Source organism: Pipistrellus kuhlii, unplaced genomic scaffold, assembly GCF_014108245.1.
Source record: "Pipistrellus kuhlii isolate mPipKuh1 unplaced genomic scaffold, mPipKuh1.p scaffold_m20_p_2, whole genome shotgun sequence".
Lineage (NCBI taxonomy): Eukaryota > Metazoa > Chordata > Mammalia > Chiroptera > Vespertilionidae > Pipistrellus > Pipistrellus kuhlii.
Window position 1 is genome coordinate 73489255 of NW_023425515.1, and position 26611 is coordinate 73515865.

The 26611-nt window shown below is 37.4% G+C and overlaps 1 protein-coding gene across 2 annotated transcripts in view; it reads right to left on the reverse strand.

The window, feature by feature from the left end:
- The window catches only part of EPHA6 (EPH receptor A6), an 874394-nt gene that overhangs the window by 260819 nt on the left and 586964 nt on the right, over positions 1-26611 (reverse strand). For both annotated transcript variants that reach the window (XM_036445896.2, XM_045584048.1), the window contains 2 exons: positions 25588-25658; positions 22457-22582 (listed from right to left, as the gene is read on the reverse strand). In XM_036445896.2, the coding sequence (XP_036301789.1) occupies positions 22457-22582; positions 25588-25658 (197 nt within the window). The remainder of the gene's footprint in view (positions 1-22456; positions 22583-25587; positions 25659-26611) is intronic.

Below are 26611 nucleotides of genomic sequence, written 5' to 3' on the forward strand. Positions count from 1 at the left end.
AGAGGTGGTGTTGCAAGGGAGTTCAGTCTTTATCTGTGTAATGCGGATGTCTGATGTTGAAGCAGACATGGAAGTGGCCATTAGAATTCGAAAACAAACTCAGTGAGAAAGGATTGTCACAAACGAGTGGAACTGGGCCTTAGATGAGGAGTCGGGAGAAGAGCTTGTGGTTTTCTTCACAGGCCCCTCTGTTTCATAAACCAGTTTTAGAAACGTGCATGCCACTTTGATTTAAAAAATTAAAACATCTTAAAGACGGGAGAAATAAAGAAGTCTTTATAACTGGTAGAAATCTGGCATTCTTGTTTTATATAATCTGACCACTGCTTTTGTGAAAAACGTGCTATGGGACTGGAGTAGAAGGTGCCGCTGTTCTCCAGTACCTTGGGCATTTGTTCCATAAATAACAAGCAAACCTTAACAGGCCAATACATCAAAAGCAAGACAACAATACATTTATCGTTTTTTTTTTTCAAATTTACTTTTTTTAAAATGAAATTTAACTCTTTTCCCCTTACCTTTTCATTTTTCTATGCTGAGCCAGGTACTGGACCCACTTCCCAACCAGGAGCTGAGCAAACCTGCATTTCACTTACAACGTTCTCAAGCAAGGCATTCCTGCTGACTCCTAGAAGAGTTTACTTTTCGCTTTTACTGCCCCAGCCATGCACATTTAGAAAAGGAGCATTGCATTTTGTGGATGTGCTTCTCCTGGGGCATGGCTCTTCTCTGCAGCTAGGCTCCTCACAATGTCTCAGTTATTTCTTGTCTTCATAGGAAGTATACATAACGGGCTAAAATATATTATGTAACATATCAACATAGTGATTTCCATTCTTTTGTAGAAGTCATAATATCTAAATATACTTAGGACTGACACTCTCTAAATTTGAGGATTCAGATTATATTCACAAGCAAAAAACAGCTATTGATAGTTAACAACAAATAGCCAGACTTTCCTTCTTGGCTTGAAAGCTCCTGGATTTTTCCACTTAGATTTCAACATGTTAATCTTCGCCTAAATATTCCTGAGTTCTTTATCTCAGTCATTTTGGTCAGAAACCGAGGCTTGTTCCGCGTGCCTTGCTCTCACGAATCCCTGCATCTCACTGGTTCCTCTGCTGCCAGCCATTGCTTATTGTGCTCCTTCCTCCACAAGACATCAGTGACCATTTTAATTGCAAATCTGACTCTGTAATTCTCCTAACATTCTTCAGATACTTTCACTCTCTTCAAGATGAAGTCATCTCATCTCCTGGGTTGGCCTTCCTTATCCCCTCAATTTAACTTGTATGCCTGTACTCTCTTAGAGGCTGACACATCCTTAGCATGCCTCCATGAGAACACTTAACCCTGAGAATGTATAAGATGAAATACTATTTCACTTCCCTCACCCCGATTTTATACTGAGATATAAGCCTTTTAAAGACAAAAGTCATTTAATGAGTGAATAAGTACTCTCATTATTTTTGCAAACTATAAATTCTGTATCGTTTCGCATGTCAAGGATTGTTTAAAGGGCAGAGTGCACCACAGTGAATAGAAGGAACAAAGAAGTCAGGCAATAAGAAAAACAAACAGAAAACAAACATTTATCTCAGTTGGTTATAATGCAGAGAAAAAGTAGGGTAAGGAGAGAAAGGAGTGTGAGAGGAAGGTTGCTATTTTACTACACTGTGTTTTTGATAAAGTAACATTGTCCTGGAGGATGGAGGAAGTGAGGGAGTGAGAAAGAAGCCATGGGGCCACTGAAGCTGAGCCGTGATGTCACTGAGAGCTTTACAGTCAGGTACAAAGGTCTTGAGATAGAGGTGTGTGACGCATGTTTGAGGAAGAGCAAGGAAGCCAATGTTTCCAAAGAACACTGAGCAAGAGAGGTTGTGGGAGATGAAGCGGAAGAGGTAGCTAGGTAGGTGAACAGGCTTTTACTGTGAATGAGTCATGAAGTGATTGAAGGGTTCAGCACAGAGTGACACAATCTGGCTTACATTTCAGGAAATTTGCTGGTGCTCTGTGTGGAGAGCACCAAAGATGGGAGAAAGGAGGCCAAGAAAGATGTTGATAGGTTAAAAAATGGTTAGATACTGGGAGGTATTTTGTAAGCAAAGCTGACAGGGTTTGTTGCTAGATTGGTGTGGCATATGGGACATGTGAACCATGTTCAAATGAGGGAAATTTAAAATCTCACCCTAAAGAATGACCTCATGACAATAGTCAATATCCAAATTAAAGCTGGTCCTGCTAAGGCACTTCTTGGATTTTTTGTGGATCAATGCACTTAGAGTTAGGTAGTGACAATCTATCCTTACAAGTCACTGATGCAGATCAGCAGCTAGGACGCAGTCTTCACATCACAAAGCTGAGAGTGACTACTGAAAGAAACTGATAGATAGCCAGAATGAAAGCAAGGAACACAGACAGATTCACCTAAAACAGGTGGAGATTGTGATAATGAAAGATTATTTAAGAAATAGCAATTGCACAGGGCCAGAAGAAGACATTTTTTATGTAGAAGGAGTAAATTCACACATATAAAAGGTTACTTATAATAAAGTAGTGGTTAATAAGAGCATGGCTCTGAAATAAGGCTATTTCTGGGGTTGAATTTGGCTTTATTACTTACAAGCTATCCATCATTTGAATAATAATAATAGTAATAATAATAGATAATCACTTAGATAAAACACTTCAATATGTCTTTGTTTCCTTATCTATAAAATGGACATATGTGATACTTTTTAAAAATTTATTATTATTATAATTTTTAAAAATATTTTATTGATTTTTTACAGAGAGGAAGGGAGAGAGATAGAGAGTTAGAAACATCAATGAGAGAGAACTATCGATCAGCTGCCTCTTGCACAACCCCTACTGGGGATGTGCCCGCAACCAAGGTACATGCCCTTGACCAGAATCGAACCTAGGACCTTTCAGCCCGCAGGCTGATGCTCTATCCATATGTACTTATTTATTTATAGTAAGGGAGAGAGAAAAATCAATTTGTTGTACCACTTATTTATGCATTCATTGGTTGATTCTTGTATGTGCCTGATCAGAGATGAAACCCCCAACCCAGGCATAGGAGATGAATCTCTAATGAACTGGGCCACCTGACCAGGGCTGGATATATGTAATTCTCATGATTTTTAGTATTTTGATGACTGAAAGATATAATACATCTAAAGCATGCTTCAAGCATGTCAACATTTAATAACTCTTACCTACTTTTAATGTAAAAAAGGTTCTGGCAGGAACAGAATATCAAAAGTTTCCATTAAACAAGGAATGGCATTAGACCACATGGAAAGCACATTGCTTCAAACTCTAAACAATCCTTATGTAATATACCTTCCCATTCTGTGATTTTATTTAGTCCAGTATAAAAACAATAAATGAGAAGCTATTATATAAAAGATCATAAGTACTTCTTTGCATGCTGTTTTAATCTTTCAAAAAAAATCAATAAGAACTGTTATTTGGACTTATTCTGAATTTAAAAAAAACAAAACAAAAAACTATGAAGTGTAAGGGGGCAGAAACTTGGGGGAAATGATCATTTTCATTTAATGAAACCTAACAGCCTAAGAAAAAACTCTGTCTATAATTTATATTAAACTTTAGGATGACAGTTTTTTAAATATCCACTGATTGGGTACAATTTCATGATCAGAAATTCTACAGAGTGAGGGATAGGTGTCAATTGAATACAATAAACAAACAAGACAAACAAAACTCAAAGACAGACAACAGTATGGTGGCTACCACTGGGAACGGGGGGGGGGGGGGGGGGGGAGGGGTAAAGGAAGGTAGTAAAGAGTAAAGGAGGTCAAATATATGGTGACAGAAAAAGATTTGACTTTAGTTGATAAAAACAGAATGCAATATACAGATGATGTATTATGGAATTGTACACTTGAAACCTATATAATTTTATTAACCAATGCCACCCCAATAAATTTAATTTAAAAAGTGCTATCATGGGGCGGAGCTTGAAGATGGCGACCGAACAGTCGGACTTGTTCTGACTCTGGTCCCAGAACAGATAGAAACAGCGTCTGAGTCGCTCAGGGAATGTTGATTGGCAGCTAAGGGGCTTCGGAATTCTCTAGGAAGGTAAGGAAAGGTCCGCTGGACAAGATTTCCTGACCAAGAGGCCAGCACTGCCGCGGCTGCGGTGGCTCTCCCAGCGAGCTCTCGCGGAGAGAAGGCAGCGCCATCTTACCAGGAAAGGAGGAGCATCCCTGAGGCCTGGAAAAACACGCAGCGGGGAGGTCCATCGAGCAGCTGAGAAGCCCGAATCGGCACGGGCGCGTGGAATCCGGGGAGTTCTTCGGTCACCCACGGAAAGGTCAGAGTTTGCGGGGACAGCCGGGGGACCGGGGTCCCACGGCGCAGGCAGCTACGGTAGCCGGGGAGCTCCAACCCCTCCCTCAGGGTAGCCGGGAGCGCGCACAACCGGCCGCCCAGCAGCACCCAAAGAAGGCTGCAGCGACACCTAGTGCTGGGTTTGACGTAATCCTCCCCAGAAGCGGGACTTTTTTAAAACGCCACAGGTCACTGGACAGAGCGTTAAGAATCTCGGCTGTTTCGCCAAGGGCGGAACATCTGGACACCTTGGTGCCTGATCACCTTCACCCCCTTGCTTCTGAATACTAGGGAAGGACTGCCCAGTTGGACATATCCGGGGAAATTGCAGGGGGAAATTGCCTTCCTGGAAACAAGGGATCTGTACCAGAAGAGATAGTCTGGGAGCCAGCTGGCACCCTGCCAGCTAGAGCCATAGAGAAAGAAGGCCAGAGCAACCAAAAAGACTGGGAGGTCAAACCAGTAACACTGACACCTAAGAGCTGAATTACAAACTGCCCCCCCCTTTTTTTTTTTTTTTCCCTTCTCTTTTCTTTTCTTTTATCTTTTAATTAATCAAAAATAAATGGACACAAATAACTAAGATATAGTCTACTTAAAATTAAGGATTACCTTACAAATCTGAGGTGCAGTGGAATGCTGGGAACTGCAAGACTTTTTGGGCCGAGAATCAGGAGTGCCAAATACATTAACAGAGGAAGTGAATGACCACTACTGGACATTTTTATGCTAATTTTACTATTATTTTATTTTCATTTTTTACCTCTTTTATTTAATCTTCATTTTTTATATCTTTTACTTAAGAAACGATTTTTTTTCCTTACTTGATTTTACCTTTTTAATTATTACATTTTTCAATCTCTATCATCACTATTACTACTGCTATTTTGCAATTTTTTTTTTTCCCTCTTCAGTACCATTTTATTTTTTTTCTTTATTTTACCTTGGGAGTAACCTTCATTCTATTTTAATCTCTACTATAGCATCATTCAACCCTATCTCAACTCGACCTTTACACCATCACTCTCTTGCTAAACTTTACCCTTTTAGTCTACGGTTTATCCTATCCCTTTCCGGCTTTAGTTTTTCCTCTATTCTTTCTGTATACCCCCTGCTAAAACTCTCACTATACTTATAGACCTATGTTCCAACCCCTGATCCAAGTGTATAAATACCAATCTCTGCACTATATTAACTAGTTAAAAAAAAAAAAAAAAAAAAAAAAAAAAAAGAAAGAAAGAAAGAAAAACTGTTCTCCCCTCTATCCTTTTCGCATTGTTTGTGTGAAGGTTGATTATTGTGAATTTTTAGGCTTGTTAGTGAAATTGTTATGCTTATTACTGTGTTGTTATTGTTGCTTTGTATTTTTTTTAAAAAAATACTCTGTTTTTGTTTGTATCTTTTACTTCTGTATATCATAGCCTTACTTAATAATAGGGGATATTGTAGTTTGTATTAATCTCCAAGTATTGTTACTGGCATTAGCTGGGTTCAGTGGTTGTTCTATGGCAGTTTTCTCCACATATATATAGTTTGTTTCCCATTTCTCTTTTAGTTTGCTTCTTCTCTCTCTTTCTCTCTCTCTCTCCTTTCTTTTTTTCCCTGTTTTCCAACTTTATTTTGTCATTACTTTTTTTCCTCTTTTTCTATCTCTTTATCCCTCTTTTTTTTTATTTTATTTACTTAATTTTTTTTAATTTTAATTTTTACTTTTTAAAATTTTTCTTTATTTTATTTTTACCTTTCTTCCTTCTCTCCTATCCCCTAAGTTGCCTTTCTCTAGTGGTCACCTTTACTAAAGGTTATTAATATTGTAAGTACATTCCTGTTAAGTGCCTCTTGTGTTGTACCAGGTAGTGTTTGTATTTTGAAATTTTAAATCAACGCAGGAGAAGGAACACCACATAACCAGACATCCTGAGAAGAGAGGCCATGGGGAGACAAAAACATAGTCCGCACATGAAAGAAAAGCAGGCATCACCAGAAAAGGAAGTAAACGAGCCCGAGGTAAGCAGCCTACCAGAGCAAGAATTCAGAATAATGATCATAGGCTGGCTAAAAAGAATGGAAGAGAAATTTGACAATAACCAAGAAGAAATGAGGAAGAACCATGAGGAACTGAAGAAGAACCATGAGGAATTGAAGAAGAACCAAGAAGAAATGAAAAATGACATCGCTACCATGAAGAACTCAATAGAAAGCATCAAGAGTAGACTAGAGGAAGCAGAGGACCGCATCAGTGAGCTAGAAGATAAGATGGAAAAAAATACCCAAGTAGAGCAGCTTCTAGAAAAAAAGATTAAAAAGCAGGAGGAGAGCCTACGGGAGCTTTGGGACATTACAAAACAAAATAATATTCGAATAATAGGGGTTCCAGAAGGAAAGGAAACTGAGGTAGACATGGAAAAAGTATTTCAAGAAATAATGACAGAAAACTTTCCTGAAATAGAAAAGAAAAAACCCACACAAATCCAAGATGCTCGCAGAGTCCCAAGCAAAATGAATCCCAGAAGACAGACTCCAAGGCACATTATAATCAAATTGGCAAACAACAATGACAAAGTAAGAATCTTAAAAGCAGCCAGAGAGAGACAGAAAGTTACATACAAAGGAACCCCCATCAGACTAGCAACTGATTTCTCAACAGAAACTTACCAGGCCAGAAGGGAATGGGATGAAATATACAAAGTCATGCAAAGGAAGGGTCTGAATCCAAGAATACTGTACCCAGCAAGGCTATCAATCAAAATTGAAGGGGAAATCAGGAGCTTCACAGACAAAAAAAGACTGAAGGAATTTATCTCCACCAAACCAGTAATGCAAGAAATGCTAAAGGGTCTACTGTAAAAATAAAGAAATAGGAAGTGAAGAAGGAACACGGGTATAGAATAAAAATGGCGTCAAATGTGTACCTATCAATAATAACCTTAAATGTAAATGGATTAAATGCTCCAATCAAAAGACATAGGGTAACAGATTGGATAAGAAAACAAGACCCATACATCTGTTGTCTACAAGAAACCCACCTCAGAAAAAAAGATGCACACAGACTGAGGGTGAAGGGATGGAAAAAAGTTTTCCAGGCAAATGGAAATGAAAAAAAAGCTGGGGTAGCAATACTTATATCTGACAAATTAGATCTCAGAGTGAAGGACATAATAAGAGATAATGAAGGCCATTTCATAATACTAAAGGGAACAATCCAACAAGAAGAAATAACCCTGGTAAATATATATGTACCCAATACAGGAGCAACCAAATACATAAAAAAACTGCTGGAGGACATTAAGAGAGAGATTAATAGCAATACAATCATAGTAGGAGATTTTAATACCCCACTGTCACCCTTCGACAAATCATCTAAACAAAAAAACAGCAAAGAAATATCGATCCTAAGTGACTCACTAGACCAGATGGAATTAATTGACATCTTCAGAACACTCCACCCCAAAGCCACAGAATATACATTCTTCTCAAGTGCACATGGGACATTCTCAAAGATAGACCACATTTTGGGTCATAGGCAAAGTCTCTTCAAATTCAAGAAGATAGGAATCATATCAAGTATCTTCTCAGACCATAATGGCATAAAACTGGAAATTAACTACAATAAAAATAATCCAAAGAAATCAAACACATGGAGACTAAACAGCACGCTATTAAACAAGGACTGGGTTACCAGAGAAATCAAGGAAGAAATTAAAAACATCCTGGAAACAAATGACAATGAAAACACAACAATCCAAAATCTATGGGACACAGCAAAAGCAGTCTTGAGAGGGAAGTTCATATCCTTACAAGCCTATTGCAAAAAACTAGAAAAAGGGGTAACAGATGATCTAACTCTACAACTCAAAGAGTTAGAAAAGGAGCAACAAGAAAAGCCCAGTGTAAGCAGAAGGAAGGAAATAACAAAAATCAGAGCACAGATAAACGACATAGAGACCAAAAAAACAATACATAAGATCAACAAAACCAAGAGCTGGTTCTTTGAAAGAATAAACAAGATAGATGAACCTCTAGCCAGGCTAACTAAGAAACAAAGAGAGAGGACCCAAATAAACAAAATCAGAAATGAAAGAGGTGAAATAACAACAGACCCCAACGAAATACAACGGATTGTTACAAAATACTACGAACAACTCTATTCCAACAAACTGAACAACCTGGAGGAAATGGACATATTCCTAGAAAAATACAAACTTCCAAAACTCGATCAGGAAGAATCTAAAAATCTCAATAGACCAGTGACTTGGGAAGAAATTGAAACAGTCATCAGAAAGCTTCCAGCAAACAAAAGCCCAGGGCCAGATGGCTTCACAGGAGAGTTTTACCAAACATTCAAGGAAGAACTAAAACCTATCCTCCTCAGACTTTTCCAAAAAATTCAAGAGGAAGGAACACTTCCAAACTCCTTCTATGAAGCCAGCATCACCCTAATACCAAAACCAGATAAAGACAACTCAATGAAAGAGAATTACAGGCCAATATCCCTCATGAACATAGATGCCAAAATCCTCAACAAAATCCTAGCAAATCGGCTCCAGCAGAGCATCACAAAGATCATACACCATGACCAAGTAGGATTTATTCCAGGAATGCAAGGATGGTACAATATCCGCAAATCAATAAACGTGATACATCACATAAACAAATTGAAAGATAAAAATCATATAGTCATATCAATTGATGCAGAAAAAGCATTCGATAAAATCCAACACCCTTTCCTGATAAAAACTCTTAACAAAGTGGGAGTACAAGGATCATACCTCAACATAATAAAAGCTATATATGATAAACCCACAGCCAACATTATACTCAATGGGCAAAAACTAAAACCATTCCCTCTAAGAACAGGAACAAGACAGGGATGCCCACTTTCGCCACTCCTATTTGACATAGTACTGGAAGTACTAGCCATTGCAATTAGACAAGAGGATGAAATAAAAGGCATCCAAATTGGAAAAGAAGAAGTAAAGTTATCCTTATTTGCAGATGACATGATATTGTACATAAAGAACCCAAAAGACTCCATTAAGAAACTAATTGACTTAATAAATGAATTTGGCAATGTAGCAGGATACAAAATTAACGCCAAGAAATCCATGGCATTTCTATACACCAACAGTGAAACTACAGAAACAGAGACTAAAAAAGCAATTCCATTTACCATCGCACCAAAAAAATTAAGATACCTAGGAATAAATTTAACTAAGGAAGTAAAGGATCTATATGCAGAAAATTACACAACATTGAAAAAAGAGATAGAGGATGATGTAAGGAGATGGAAGAACATACCATGTTCATGGATTGGTAGAATCAACATCATCAAAATGTCCATACTTCCTAAAGCAATCTATAGGTTCAATGCACTCCCCATTAAAATACCAAGGGCATATTTCACTGACCTAGAAAGAACTCTCCAACAGTTCATTTGGAACAATAAAAGACCCCGAATAGCCACAGCAATCCTGAGAAAGAAGGGTAAAGTAGGAGGGATCTCAATACCGGACTTCAAACTGTATTACAAAGCCACTGTTCTCAAAACAGCCTGGTACTGGCACAAGAACAGACATATAGATCAATGGAATAGAATCGAGAACCCAGATATCAACCCAAATCAATATGCTCAATTAATATTTGACAAAGGAGGAAAGAATATACAATGGAGTCAAGACAGTTTCTTCAATAAATGGTGTTGGGAAAATTGGGTAGACACATGCAAAAGAATGAAACTAGATCACCAACTTACACCATACACAAAAATAAACTCAAAATGGATACAGGACTTAAACATCAGACGGGAAACCATAAAAATACTAGAAGCATCCTCAGGCAGCAAAATCTCAGACGTATGCCAAAAGAACTTCTTCACTGATACTGCCCCTAGGGCAATGGAAGCTAAAGAGAAAATAAACAAATGGGACTACATCAAAATAAAAAGCTTTTTTACAGCAAAAGAAACCATCAACAAAACAACAAGAAAGCCCACGGTGTGGGAGAACATATTTGCAAATAACACCACTGATAAAGGTTTAATCTCTAACATCTACAGACAGCTGATACAACTAAATAAAAGGAAGATGAATGATCCAATTAAGAAATGGGCAAGGGACCTAAATAGAATATTTTCAAAAGAAGACAGAAGGAAGGCCAAAAGGCACATGAAAACATGCTCAAAGTCACTAATTATACGAGAGATGCAAATCAAAACAACAATGCGGTACCATCTCACACCTGTCAGAATGGCCAACATCAACAAATCGACAAACGACAAGTGTTGGCGAGGTTGCGGAGAAAAAGGAACCCTCGTGCACTGCTGGTGGGAATGCAGACTGGTGCAACCACTGTGGAGAACAGTGTGGAGTTTCCTCAACAAACTGAAAATGGAACTCCCATTTGACCCAGTAATCCCACTCCTAGGAATATATCCCAAGAAACTAGAAACACCAATCAGAAAGGATATATGCACCCCTATGTTCATAGCAGCACAATCTACAATAGCCAGAATTTGGAAACAGCCTAGGTGCCCGTCAGCAGATGATTGGATCCAAAAACTATGGTACATCTACACAATGGAATACTATGCTGCCATAAAGAAGAAGGAATTCTCATCATTTGCAGCAACCTGGATGGAATTGGAGAACATCATGCTGAGTGAAATAAGCCAATCAATGAAAGAGAAACACCACATGACCTCACTCATTTGTGGATAATAAAGAGCATTATAAACTGATGAACCAAAAGATAGATATAGAGACAGTAAAGCAACAAGCAGATTGTCAAATTACAGCGGGGAGGGGAGGAGGATCTGGGGGAGATAATAGATCAACCAAAGGACCTGTATACATGCATATAAGTACAACCAATGGTCATAAAACTATGGGGAGGGAGGGGATATGGGGGAGGGAGGGAGGGGGGCAAAAAAAAATCATTAAAATATGTAAAATAAATAAATAAATAAATTTAAAAAATAAATAAATAAAAAAAAATAAAAAGTGCTATCATAAAAATGCAGTATTCAAACAATGGAAAAATATTTATCCCAATAAATGGAAGAATTAAAGAATGCATCAAATAAATGTGGTACAGAAAGCTCTGAGCTCAGTTACAATAAAGACACATAACTAGCTTGCAAGGCAAAACATTTTGGGGATGATATAGATGGTAATTTTACTGGTTGATCTAATTGAGATGAAGAAGGACCTGGACAGTTTGAGAAAATTAACTTATAGAAACACGATGAAATTTAATAAAAATATTTATTAAATGGGAATATTAGAAAAAAGTTTGGATAGCTAGAGAATATATATGATTTATATAGATATATAAAAGTGGTAGTGTAAATAAAATATAGCCTTTTATTCAGCATCATAAAGTTAATTGGACAAGTATAGGAATAGGCCTGGCTTAATAGCAACTCATCTGAGAAAGGCCACGTGGGATAAACTTGTATACTCTCTATGTTGACAGTGTATGGCAGTCATTCAAAATGCAAATGCAAACCCAAGCTGCATGAATTAAGACACACAGGAAAGGTGCTAGCCTTGTATTTTCAGAATTGATTGGAATATTTGGTTCAATTCTGAAAAGACTTAGAGGAAAACTCTAGCTCTCCAGACAAATGTTATCAGATTGATGAATTATCCAGAAATTGTGTCAGATGACAATGGTTGAAAGGTTTAGGCAATTTGGACTCTACTTTGTATAAGTTCAATTTTGCAGAATAAGTACCTAGTGTTACATGACAGTACAATTTTACTCGAAGAAATCCTTGATTTATTGGAATCATTCCCCAGGGAATGGGCTGCCAGCTGAGGTAGTGAACACTTTCACTGGTGGTGTTCTGATAAAGGTTGGATGGTAAGTTAGACCTACTTTATCTGATTTGCTTCTCACAACAATCATGAATGTGAAAAGCATTTTAATTATTTGCCTAGTAAAAGCAAAATGCATTCTTCTTTTCTTTATTTTAAAGCTTACATGTCATTAAAAAGTAAAAATTCACCAAAACTAAAAATACGTTAACCATTGCTAACAGCCAAGAAGCAGAGTTTTATTTGCATGAAGAAAAAGGAGCGGCCTGGACATTGAAGAAAAATTAGATATAATGAGCAGCCAGTGTCATGGAACTCTAAAATCTCTTTAAATTGTTCAAAATTCCTCTTCACAGTCTTCACACCTCTCTTTATTTTACCACTTCTCCCTTGCCCTGTCTAACTAAACTGCCTTTTCCTAGACCTGGCATTCCTTAGATTTCACATGTCATCCCCATGATCTGATTTGATGGCTTAATCTGCAGTGATCTCTAGAGCTCTAGCTTCTTTAAATTTCAATACCAATTTACATATGTGCATTGTTCACTTATAATGCTTCTTCCTTCTACCTGTCTTCCTCTCTACTTCCTACCTCCTCCTCTGCTGCTGCTGCTTCTTCTTCTTCTTCTTCTTCTTCTTCTTCTTCTTCTTCTTCTTCTTCTTTTTTTAACCTTACATATTATACTTTCCTTTGTTTCCTTCTTGAGCCTGAGCCCCTTTACTTATAAATAGCACATACATAGCCCCAGGCAGGTTACCTAACAGTTGTTAAATAAGGAAAACTTGAATATCATTCCTTAGAAGTGCAAAGCAAAAATGAGCTTAGAGACAAAAAAAAAAAAAAAAAAAAAAAAAAAAAAAAAAAAAAAAAAGATATTCATACTCTGTTATCCATAGTAGGCTTGAAAAATAATGATTCAATTTGTTATTTTTTTTTAAAAAAAAACAAAGGTTGTAAAAGATGACCACAAATCTTTTCCATCTCTGTATACATGCTCCTTGCTTTTGCAGCTTCTTTCAAGAGGTAGAAGCTATTTCTCCACCTTGTTAAATCTGAATTGGCCTTGTGACTTGATTTAACAAGATAAAGTATCAGAATTACATTGTAGGTGTTCAGAGCCATGGCTTAAAGAGGCTACACAACTCTTTCTCCCATCTGCTTAGAACAGTGGTCAGCAAACCATGGCTTGCGGCTCTTTGGCCCCTTGAGTGTGGCTCTTCCACAAAATACCACGGCCTGGGTGAGTCTATTTTAAAGAAGTGGTATTAGAAGAAGTTTAAGTTTAAAAAATTTGGCTCTCAAAAGAAATTTCAAGTGTTGTACTGTTGATATTGGGCTCTGTTGACTAATGAGTTTGCAGACCACTGGCTTAGAACACTGCCTTAAGACTCCCACATCTAGCCTGTTGGTGGAGAAGAGAAAAGATGGAGCAGAGATGAGTCATCCCTGATTAGCCTCATCCCGGCCCGTCCCCCCACCCAAACCCTCCCGCCAACCACCACATAACAATGCTATTCATGAGCCACTATTCACAGGAATGGCCTCAGGTGAGACTGGAAGACAAAACCCTCAACTCCAGCTGAGCCAACCCAAATTGTTGACATGAAGAATTATGAGTAAACAAAATGATTATTATTTGAAGCCATTTAGTTTTGGGATGGTTTGTTATACAGCAATGAACAAGCTCAAATGGCTACATTTGTTAAATAAATAGACAATTAGACTGAGAACACAAGTGCCACTTGGGAACAATCAACTAATTACCTCATGCTAGATGAACTATAGTATGACATAAGCAGATCATATAATCAGATTTACAGCCTCAATTCACATCTCTCTCTTCAACAGTGTAGAATGTACATTATCTCTTATGCAGAATTAATGAGTGTGTGGCATTATTAAATAATCATAGAGCATAAACAACCTGTTACTTCTTTAATAACCTATATTCAGTTTTTATCTTACCCCCTGAATAGTATTTTAAATAAGACCCTACCATCTTTATTATATTCATACTAGAGGCCTGGTGCATGAAAATTCATGCACTGGAGGTGGGGGGTGGGGCTCAGCCTGGCTTGTCCCCTCTCACAGTCTGGGAGCCCTCAGGGGTGGAAGACAACCTGGCAATCAGGGGAAGGCAATGCCCCATCACAATTCTGCTGCTGCCACTGCTGGCAGTGCAAGCCTTGGCCGACCCTGGTTACCTGAGCCTTGGGCCAGTTCTGGGCCAGTTGCCATCTGAGGCTTACCTAAGCCTCAGGCTGGCCCTGGGCAGCTGGGGGGCTGAGGGGACTTGGGGATGCCAGAAGCAGGCATGTGGCTGCCCTGGTGGGGCTGAGAGGCCTGGATGCCACCATCTTGTGGCTATGGGCACCACCATCTTAGAGGGCATGGCAGTCAATTAGCATATTCCCTCCTTATTGGCTGTGGACGCTACCATATTTGAGATGGCATGAGGGTCAACTAGCATATTCCCTCTTTATTAAATAGGATTTAACTTAAAATTCCAAATAAACTTCAAGTTTAGAAAATTAGTATCTGTGGTAGGCAAACTTCTAAGAAGGCCTACAATGATCCCTGAACCCTTGTATTCATGCCATTGTGTGACCTCCCCCACTTCAGTGTGGTCTGGCTTTAATATTACATTTATAGCCAATAAACATGGCAAAGGCAATGTGACATCACTTCCATGATTAGTTTCAACAGATTATATTTCAATCTTGCTAGCAGATATTCTTGCTGGCTTTAATGAAATAAGCTACCATATTATAGAGGTCTACAGGATAAGAATATGAGTGTTTTCCACCAAACTGGCAGGGAAGAATTAAGGCCTCAGTACAACAATGCTCAAGGGATTATATTAGGACAGCAGCCTTATAAATGAGCTTGGAAGTAGATCCTTGCCCAGTTGAGCCTTCAGATGGGATCACAGCCCTAGCTGATACCTTGTTTACAACCTTGTGAGCAACTCTGCAGGAGTTGAAGCATGTCTGAATTTCTGACCCACAGAAACTGAGATAGTTAATGTTTCTGTTTAAAAATTTTAGGGTAATTTGTTATGTAGCAAGAGATAACTAATATACTATGATAAAGTAAGGAATAGAAATTGTTGCTGTTGGTATATGGGTCTTTTTTTGCCCTCCTATGGGCTATTATGAGAATGTATTATTATTATTATTTTTTTCTTTCTAAATAAGCTGTATCCAGTCTTCCCCTAACTCCTTGTAGTACTTTTTTTTTTTTTTTTTTCAGTAAGTGTCAAGTTTTCTTCATTCCACCAAATATTTTGGCAATATATAAATTAGAAGAAAAGGCCAAAGGGAAAAAAAAATGAATTTAATAAATCTTTATTGTTCAGATTATTACAATTGTTTCTCCTCCCCCCCCCCCATAGATCCCCTCCACCCGGTCCCCAGCCCTAATTCCCTCCCTACACCCCCCTCCCATCCCCTGCTGTCCTCATTCAAAGGTGTATGATTTTTGTCCAAGAAAAAATTTTTGAAAGACTAATGATTTCTATAAGTTATTAGGAGAACTCTTCAAGATTACCTTGCCTATTAAACAAACAATCCTATATAATAAAAGGCTAATATGCAAATTGTCCCCTCCACTGGAGATTTGACTAGGGGGCGGGCTCCTGGCCAGACAACCACCCTCAGCCCCTCCCCCTGGCGGACCCCACCCTGGATCGACTCCCCCAACCCAATTGAGATGGGTTGGCTGGACCCCATCCATGCACGACTTTGTGTACCAGGCCTCTAGTACAAAAGAAATTCTCAATGTAATCTTTGAAAGGTTCTATATTTCACTATGTAGATGCAAGGTATATAATAAGTTCTAACATTTGAGTTTATTAAGCAAATTATTGATAGAAAGCATTACAACTACTATAATTCATACCTGTCCATTATAAATTTGTTCTTCTAGCTTATTTTTATTTTGTATATATTGGGTCGGCAACTATGTAATTGCGGGTTCCACACATATATGGCTTCAGTTGAATTTTTAGGTTTGCAGACGTAGTACAAATGTAAAACACATTTTGTTATTTGATAGTTGGCTATTCAGCTGTTAATCAGTAAAAAAAGTTTTTTGATCTGTTTTGTAGTTTTCGTTTGGCGTTCGTTGAAAAATGGAAAATCAAAAGGAACATTTTCGTCATATTTTGCTTTTTTATTTCCGCAAAGGGAAAAACGCATCGCAAGCTCATAAAAAGTTATGTGCTGTTTATGGTGACGAAGCCTTAAAAGAATAGCAGTGTCAAAATTGGTTTGCCAAATTTCGTTCTGGTGATTTTTCACTCAAAGATGAAAAACGCTCTGGTCGTCCAGTTGAAGTTGATGGCACCCTAATCAAAGCAATAATCAATTTGGACTGTCACAGTACAACACGTGAGATTGCAGAGAAGCTTCATGTATCACATACATGCATTGAAAATCACTTAAAACAACTTGGCTATGTTCAAAAACTCGATACATGGGTTCCTCACGAACTGAAAGAATCACAGTTAACGCAACGTATTCGCAGCTGCGATTTGCTAAAGAAACATAATGAAAATGATCCATTTTTAAAACGACTGATAACTGGCAATGAAAAATGGGTTGTTTACAACAATATCAAGCGGAAAAGATCGTGGAGCAGGCCAGGTGAACCAACTCAAACAACATCAAAAGCTGATATTCATCAAAAGAAGGTTTTGTTATCAGTTTGGTGGGATTACAAAGGAATTGTCTACTTTGAACTCTTACCACCCAACCGAACGATCAATTCTGATGTCTACATTGAACAACTAACGAAATTAAACAATGCAGTTGAAGAAAAGCGGCCCGAATTGACAAATCGAAAAGGTGTTGTATTCCATCATGACAATGCAAGGCCACACACATCTTTGGTCACTCGGCAAAAATTAATGGAGCTTGGTTGGGATGTTTTGCCACATCCACCATATAGTCCTGACCTTGCACCATCTGATTACTTTTTGTTTCGATCTTTACAAAACTCCTTGAATGGTAAAAATTTCAATAATGATGATGATGTCAAATCGTACCTGATTCAGTTTTTTGCTAATAAAAACCAGAAGTTTTTTGAACATGGGATTATGATGCTGCCTGAAAGATGGCAAAAGGTCATTGATCAAAATGGGCAATACATTACAGAATAAAGTTATTTAGTTCCATGAAAAAATTGTCTTTGATTTTCTTTAAAAAATCCGCAATTACTTAGCTGCCGACCCAATATTATGCATTTGATTTCATATTAATTTAACTTTGTTGTACTTTAATTTACATTCCATATTAGGTTTTTTGTTGATAACTATATCTTTATTTATTTACATGTTTATTTATTAAATAAGTATTACTGACAAAATTGAAACTTCATTTTTAATTAGTAATTTTAAACTAACTGAAAAACATAAATATCATTCTCAAGTTACTCATTAATATGTGTCATCACCAATTCTTACATTAATCTTGAAAGACAGCTATTATCATTATGAATTTATTATAAAGTGAGAAAACCAAATTTCTAAAAGATTACTAAATTTATGAAGGTCAGAGAGTGAATTAGTACCATAATTGTGATACAAGCGGGGTCTGTCTGGTTTCAGTCTATCTTTTTAATTCATATCATAATGTCCGTGGAAAATGGATAAAGCTCATCTTTCATTACATCATTTAATTTAGAAACATATGAAATTCTTGGGTAAAAGAGACAAAGATCATGCCAGAATCTGTTGTTGATCCTATTTTCAGTCTACTAATTGGACATAGGAGTTATCAAGAATAGAAAAGAAAATTAATCTGGCCTCTACTATATATCCTTTAAATTGCTGGACAAGGACAAAATTAGCATCTCATCTAAATATAGAGGAAACGGCATATAGACACGTTTTTCTTCTTATAAGAAAATTGTGAAACTACATCTGGAATCCTGTCTACATTTCCTATTGTCATGCTGTAAGAAAATATCATATAGCTATAGAAGAGGAAAAAAATAATAAAGAGAATAAAAGAGTTTTAAAAAAACCTTAAAAATAATAGATTCTAGAGCAGAGATAAGAGGCTGGCTAGGGAATGACAGGGGAAAAAGGAGAGGTACATAAAGTAAGCATTTTGCCTTCTATACCATGAAGGGCAACTATGACCTCAAACAAGATGGCAATAACAGAACCAAACTTTAGGCTGAATAAATCACCGGTTTGACACTCACTTTTATTATATCCTTTTTGTTGTCCTTTTGATTTTCTTTTACCTGCAAATGACTGTTGAAAAACTAGTAGTTAAAACTTCCGAGGCTATTCCAGAAAAAGAAAAAAATACGGTGACACTAAGCCATGAGAAGATAAGGCTGATAGTAGAGGCAATAATGAGTTTCGTATAGATAAAGGAACAGAATGAATGAAGAGGAGATTTTATGCATTTCCATTGATACTAGGGAAAGCGGGAAGGTAAAAAATAAGAAGAATGCCCTATGGGCTTAGAGACACAGAAATGACTTTTTCAGTGGAATAATGTTTAAAAATCATACTCTGCTAGGCAAGTTTTTCTTATAATGGTTTAGTTTCAGTACTGCCCTGAAAAAGGGGTAGCCTTTCAATGATCTTTTCTAGCCTGTGATTAAAATTCAGTTTACCAGTTTTCTCCATTATCTCAAGATATGTGTAAAATAATAATTCTACCCTCATCTGACTTGGCTCTTTTAGCCTGGGAATTTCTGTTTTATAGTCCTCTGGTCACAGTATCTCCTTTTATGATGCAAAAAGTCAAAGGCGATAGATGATCTGGATAGTCTCCTATGCAACAGAGCTGCTCACTTCATTTAAATGGAAATGCGCATTTTCATGGAATTCAGGCCTGTACTGATGAACAAAGATAAGCTGCCACTATTAAATACAATAGTGATATACAAAAAAGAAAAAGTGTCCTAGAAAACTCATTAAAAAAAAACAAACAACAGTAAACTTCATAGTGAAAGACAAGAAATTTTGAGAATACATATGTGTATAGCTAGACATAGGACAAATTAAATTTTCCAAGAATTTATTGCATATCTGGATGGTTATAAAATTGAAAACCTTTGGGACAGAGATTGTGTGTGAAAGACAGATTGAATATATATGTCTTTGATGAGCATAATGACTCAATATGAAAAAACTCTGTAGCATAGGTACCTTTTATAAATAGACTTTAGCTAACTAATAAGACATGTTAAGAAGTATCATTGGTTAGGTGTGATATAATTTTCCACACTGTTTCCTTTCTTAAAATTTTAATGTGGTTACTTTAGGGTTAATTTTTAATAACTCACTTAAGGAATATTTAGTAATCATACATTGTGTCTCCCAACTAGAAACCTGGAAAAATAGTCTAACTGATTTCTTTGTTAAAAATCATGCAGGTCTTGCAGACCTTTCCTCAGCAATGAATTGTGAATCCCCTGCTACTCTCAATGCCTTTATCAGAACAGAGTGTCTTTCACCGAACAATTATTAAGACCTGAAATCTTGCTTGTTTCTCCTGTCTCATTGACTCTATCCCACTTCTGTCCACCTATTCTCCTACTTGTGTCCTTCAATTTACTCTTTAAAGGGGAATACCTAATACACACAGATGATGTTGAAATAGAGTCTGAAAAGACAATCAAATAGGTGGGGGGTGGGGGGGAGAATAAAGGATCTGAGACAACCTAAATAAAGTATTTGCAGTAAAAATATGGGCAAATACCCAGTTGTGCAATTATGTCATAGATGTTGTGTAACTATATTAATTCTTCTTTAATTTGACTACACAATGTTTTCCCACATTGCTTCAGTAAGAAAAGTCCACACGTTCATGAGGTTGTTGCCACATACAATTAGAGTTTTAGGAACATGACCTCATAATGAATGAAAAAAAAATTTTTTTAACCCTCACCTGAGGATATAATATGGTTTTATTGACTTTAAATTTTTTTTTCTTTTGAGAGAGAGAGAGAGAGAGAGAAAGAGAGAGAGAGAGAGAGAGAGAGAGAGAGAGAGAGAGAGAGAGAGAGGGATTGATGTGTGAGAGAAACATTCACTAGTTGCCTCCCATATGGACCCTGACAAGAGATTGAACCTGCAACCTGAGTATGTGCCCTGACAGGGGATTGAACCTGCAACCTTTAATGCTCCAACCACCTGAGCCACCTGGCCAGGGTGACCTAATGAATTTAATGAACAGAGCAGTACTGGTCAGGAGCACAGAGAGGAAAGTTATAACAACTTTGTCTTATAAAAAATTATTGTTTTTATGATTTTCTTGAAGAGGCACAGTAAAACGACGCTTACCATGTTATTTGAAAGTTGAAACAGTCACAGATAAATATAAAAGGAGACACTGATGTATAGGATTGACTACATGGTTTAGATATTGTCTTTGGCAAATCAGAGCAACGTGATATTAAAACAGACCATTAATAGCTATTGTTTACTTTGGCAGTGTCTGTTACACATTTTACAGGCAAAATTTATATTTTATCTGGAAAAAGCCTGAACCTTAAGAAAAAATTAGTTTGTTTACACTTTAGCTATTTGATTTTATCTTTTAATATGATTTCAGACAGCGGTGTTTAATTTCTGCACCGAGGGCTCAGAGAAAAAAGGCTCTGCTGGGGGTGAGAGTGGGATACCGCAGTGTTAAAGAACAGGCCAGAGCGGGAGAGCCAAAGGCCGGGCATGATGGAATCACTCGACTTCCCTTCTTCTCTCTTCCTCTGCTGCTTAAGAAAACAGCCCCTCACACTAAATGAATGTAATGCAATCACTCTTTTCAATTAAGTCTTTAGTGCCTATTGATGTTCTTTATGTTCAGTAGTAGTGGATAGAGATTCTGGTTGCATTCCAGCTTCTTAATCTTCCTGATATGACAGCCTCTTTCTGGCTGTGAGCATGAGGATTAAACGTATAGGACCCCTGTGTCAGCTTTTAGAGGGAGAGAGACCTGGCCATGCAGGAGATGAGATGATCCACTGAGCACAGGGAATCAAATTGTAAAAGGGACTCTTTACCGGGCACTGCCACTTGCTTAATGCTCTGTTGTTGCTACCTAAAAAGCCTGTAATCACTCTTTAACAAGGGACTCTACGTTTTCATTTTGCACTAGCCCCCCACTAATTATTTAGCTGGTCTTTCCAAAAATCATGCAAAGAAAAGCTTTGAAAGGGACAAGGAATAATCAGTTTTTTTTGTGTGTGTGTTTTTTTTTTGCTTTTGTATAGTCATGTGCTGCTATGTTCTGCTCTGTCCAAAGGATTGTACGTATATCCTGCATTTCTAGAGGAGACCAATATCTTCCTTCAGGATCCAGTTTTTCTTCCCTATTTAGGAATTTATGTCCTCTCCGTCTTTTAGCTGCATGCATGGCTGCCTGGTCACAGATTATATTTCCAAATTATCTTGCATGTAAGTGTGTCCATGTTACTGGTTTTGAACGATTGAGAGTGAATTTTTAAATTTGTGGGTAATTGCCTTAAAGATACAGCCAAAGAGACAACTGTTTCCTTTTTCTCACAGGCTGGCAGAGGGATGGCTGGTGAGGAGGATGACACTAGGGGAAGGCAGATCAAAGAGTAGAAGGAACTCCCTTTTTCTCTTTCAAAATCTGAATGAGATTTCCTGGGCCCCATGGATTACTCGCGTTGAATCAGAAACTTCAAAGAGGAGTGGATTTTCTTTGTTACACTTGGCTTAGCCTCTGCCGTAAGTAATGTACAGAATAAATTCTTGAAAGCTGATTCAAAATGTATTTGTATTTATCCAGAATAGGTGAACAGTATAGTGTTCTGAATGTTTGAATGGTCTACTTAGGCAAAATTACTGATATGAAAATGATATAAAACTATAAAACAAATTTTATCCGCAATGATTCTCAGAACACTTTTGGATCTTGCAGAGCTGCAATATCATCAATATTAATACTAATTATAGTATATGTCTATAGATGTTGAGGTTTTAGTAAATCAATAATAACCTGTGACAAACTCCTGAAATTACATTTTAAAAAATAAATTCCTGAATCACTCTAGTTTTATTATAATTTATCTCCATACTAAAAGACGATAGAATGTTAAAGTAACCTTTCTGAATTTTCTCATTGTTTGGAAACTGAATTAAGACATTTAAGATATTTAAAAAAATTACTTTTCATTTCTTAACTTTTTTTTATGACTAAGACTATAAGGTTTAAAATATTAATTGATAAACCAGTTAAGCCATTAAGCCATATATCTTCAAAAGCATAGATTTTATGTTTACCTGCCCCAATGACTCTCTCAATGCGAATTCTTGAGGGATCAATCTCCTTTGCAAATTCATGGACTGCTAGGGATGGGTCTTCATAGGTATCTGGATCTATGTAAGTTTTAATTCCTGGAAAGCGTACTGCAATAAAATAAAAAAACTGATTTAGCATAAGAGTTTTTTTTTTAAAAAAGTACTTACATATCTTGTGACTATTTAAAATAAGGTGTCACTTATTTAAGTAGTCATTCTTGTTAATTACTTAAATGCAATTCTTTTTTCTCTTTCTGCCACTCTTCCCCCCCCCCCCCCCCCCCATGCCTCCACTCCATTAAAGCTTTGAGTACTTGGAATAAAATTTTATTTCCTGTTAACGTTTAATGGAAAGTGAGCTGACTGGTTCCAGAAAAGACATTTTTATTATATTTCTGTAAAAAGTTTAATCTGCTCACTTGCCCACTGACAGCCCATACATTTCACATCTGATCTGGCTCAGGGCATGGGGGAAATGAGGCACGGACCTTCCCCCATTCACTTCTCATCCTCTCCCCCCCCCCCCCCCCAACAAGCAGGCAAGCCTGTTAATGTCCATCCTGGGCCCCTTGTCCTCTAAGGCACTAGGTTTTCCTGAACTTATGACCCAGTCCTGTGGTCTCTCCCCTTCCAGAAACTCTTAGGCAGTAAGAATAGACCCGAGGCACAGTGTCAGAAGACAACAACCAATAGTGGTTCTTTCCCGATGGCAGGATACACAGGGTCCTGAGAAGGACCCCTGCCTATTCTGAAGGGGAGGGTAGGAGAGAAAGGCACAAGTCTGGTGGTTGGCTGTGTAACTGCTACTCTTCCTCTGGTGGGGGTGGATGCTCACTGCCATGGGCAGTAAGACAGGGGTGGCTGGGACACCTGAATGCACAGTTGCACATCATTTGCAACTTCCTCAGCATCTGAAGTCACAGACTGCCTGTGGTAATTCCTCTCTTTTGCTCATGGGTTTGTGCTTTCTACGTTAGATTTCTAGCTTCTGGAGATCAGGAGATCATTTCTTATACATTTTTGTATATTCCCAAATATTTTAGGTATGGTTTTATAGGTAATATTATATCTTTTAGCCTTGGCATAGACATAATTATGAATACAAATTAGTGGGGATTAAAAGATCAATACAAATTTGCATTTAGTTTTGTGGTTTCTTAGATTTTTGAAAGCCACACACAAACTAAGTTAAGTATTGTCTAGGTCACCCTAGAAACATGCTCTTTCAAGAAAAATCTCAAAAGCAAGCAAACAAAAGATAATACAGTGAGTTTAGTGAGGTTAGAAAATACATAATAAAATGCACATTATCAGCAATAATTTTACTTCATGAGTTCTTCTATGCTTGCTGCCTTCTTTTATTATTTTTGCCAGCTGTATACTGGTACTAGATATGTATCCATGAGAATAGTACTTCCCAAAATGGCACTAGTGAAGCATATTTCTAGATGTACTAAGACCTGACATTATTCTGAAATGCTATGCCTTTCTTGATTTCCTAAAGTTTAGATTGGAGGAAAGGAGAACGGATAATTTGTATCTCTTATTTATATTCTATATGACATTTGAGTAATTTCAGTTTGCATACCATAAACTCAAATTCAGTGGCTACTACTAGTATCTACTGGTAACTGATAACATTATTTTGGGCACAGATAAAAAAAGATATTACTTAGGAACTGATTTTAACAATTCAACCATTTAATTATTTAAGGTGATACACATTTCTAAGGAATACATTGGTTAGTTAACATCATTTTCCCCCCACCTTGTAAATATAATATATGTGTTATAGGAAAAAACCCAACTTAGTTCTAATTTTGACTGTCTGGTTACTCATTTAACTTATCCCAGTGTTTTGAAACATCAGTTTATCTTTCTTCTATCTCCTTGGCTGCCTCAGGTTATTTTCATTGCTTCTCAGTGGGCCATCTGTTTTAGTTTATGCTACACTGTTAGTTGGAAAACAGATACTAAATACCTCAGGAGCATCTCTTTCTTCTGCATTTCAGTTCTAAATGCCCCACAGTGAATCTTAAGGTTGCTCAGCATAAGTTATCTGTCCAGGTGTTTGGATCCATGTTTCTGCATCTGTTTCCAGCTCATTCCATGCCTGGTATAGGCTGTCTCAGCTCCCCCTTTCCTCCCAGTGCAGCCTCAAACTTACTGTTCACAAGAACAACCTGGAGAGCTTGCTGGAAATGCAGATATGTTGGCCCTCCCCCGGCTCTTCTGAATCAGACCTCTGGGGAGTGAGAGTGGAATATTCTCATGCAGACAGTCCCGAGACCACCCTTTGAGAAATCACGTGAGCCTTAAAAATAGCCCTAAATCATCTCTCTAGTTTGTAAATTCCTCTCTTAAATCCTTTCCCTCCCCAGGATGGTGATAGAGTTTTAAAAGTCCCTTACTCATTTGGCTAAATCTGAAGTAGAGGATGAGTTTAAATAGTTAAACAGCTCACCTCACATATCATCTCTACTCTGTGGCTAATTGGAAAATATCCATTTCTTGTTAATCCAGCCTCTCGCTGCAGAGGAGCTGTCCAGACAAAGTGGTTGAGGGGGAGGTGAAGGTGAGTGTTGAGGAGGACAGGTTGGTAATCAGGAAACTAACTATGGTGGCAATTACAGCGTGCTTGGGAAGAGATCCTTCACATGGCCATGACCTTGCAATCAGCTCAAGGATTTCATACATATTCTTAGAGTTAAGGAGCTGATTTTCTTTGTTAGTGTTAATGAACTGAAAATTGATCTGTTATGTGTTTAAATGACAGTTCCTGTAAGAAGGAATAAGGATTCCATAATGTTTCTGTGGCGAAGGCCCCACTAAATAAAACCAACTCACATGCTGAAGACATGGTGAGGGGTAAAGAGTAGGTACAATCAGCCATTTTGCATTTTTGACATATTCGGTCTGTTGCGCTTTTCAGCAAGCAGAAGTGGGAACAAAGCAATGTCATTTAATGAGAAGCAGGTGCACTTTTCACCAACAAGCCTGGAAGCCAGATGAAAGGCTGAAAGTAGGCTTTTTGGCTTTCTTAACTCACTGATCCAAGTTCACAAGGAACTTTTGAACAGAAAACAATGGAGAAGAGGCACTTCACTACTTACGGTCCCCATTCTGTAAGTGGTTTCTTCTCTTCTCTTCTGACTTCATTTTTGCCTTTATGTACCATTGGCACCTTTAAAAAAAGTAAATAGAATCTTATTTTTAGAATTATGCTAAATAAGATGCAAAGCCGATTAAAATACATATCACTCATGGACAAAGTCCTTAATAAAGACCACTTTTTGGGACATCTTTCTAACGTGTGAAAATACTCCACAGAAGGTTGTTTTGCATGCATCAAAATTAATCCCAGAAAAGAATACAATACTCTCAAGTGGATTGATGGATCCAAATGACAGGAATCTTAGAAAATATTTTATAATCAGCAATTTTATAATCATGTCCTTCCACATATGACATCCACAATAAAAACGTCTTTGAGTCAGAATTTCAGAAATTTAGACAGCTATCTTCCAGTTTCACTGCCACACAGTCTGATTTTTTTTTTTTAATGCCAGAAATTTGGTAGAGGCATGTCTCTTCTCTCTCAGGGTAATCAAATTCTGAAGATCAGAAGCAGGTGCTTATCTCCTAGGACTTCCTCAACATGAATAAATTCATCAGCATCCATCTGATCTGACAGTTCATCAAACTGCTAATTCTAAATGGTTAACCAGAATACATCTGCAGCCCACAATCCGTTCTTTAAGTGTGAATTTTGCTTCAAATCCTTAAGCAAATTCAGTATTTATTCAGAAATGCCTTTCAGTTCTCATAGAATAATTTCCAATGAATGCTTCCCTACCAAAGTGCTTAAGAGATATTTCAAAAGGAATTATTTTTATCTTATATAGTTGAAATTGTTTCCCCAGCATGTAGAATGTTAAAGCAATTTCTGATGTCATATAAATTGGCAAACATTAAAATGGAACACCAAAAATAATTTAGTGCAAATTTTTCTTCATCATTAAGTTCTCTTGTTAAGTAGTATTCAAGTTCTCCTCCAGGAAAAGATAACATTTGAGCCCACCTCTCCAATTTATTAGGCCAAACAAATGTAATTTACAACAACTATGTCTTCTTTTA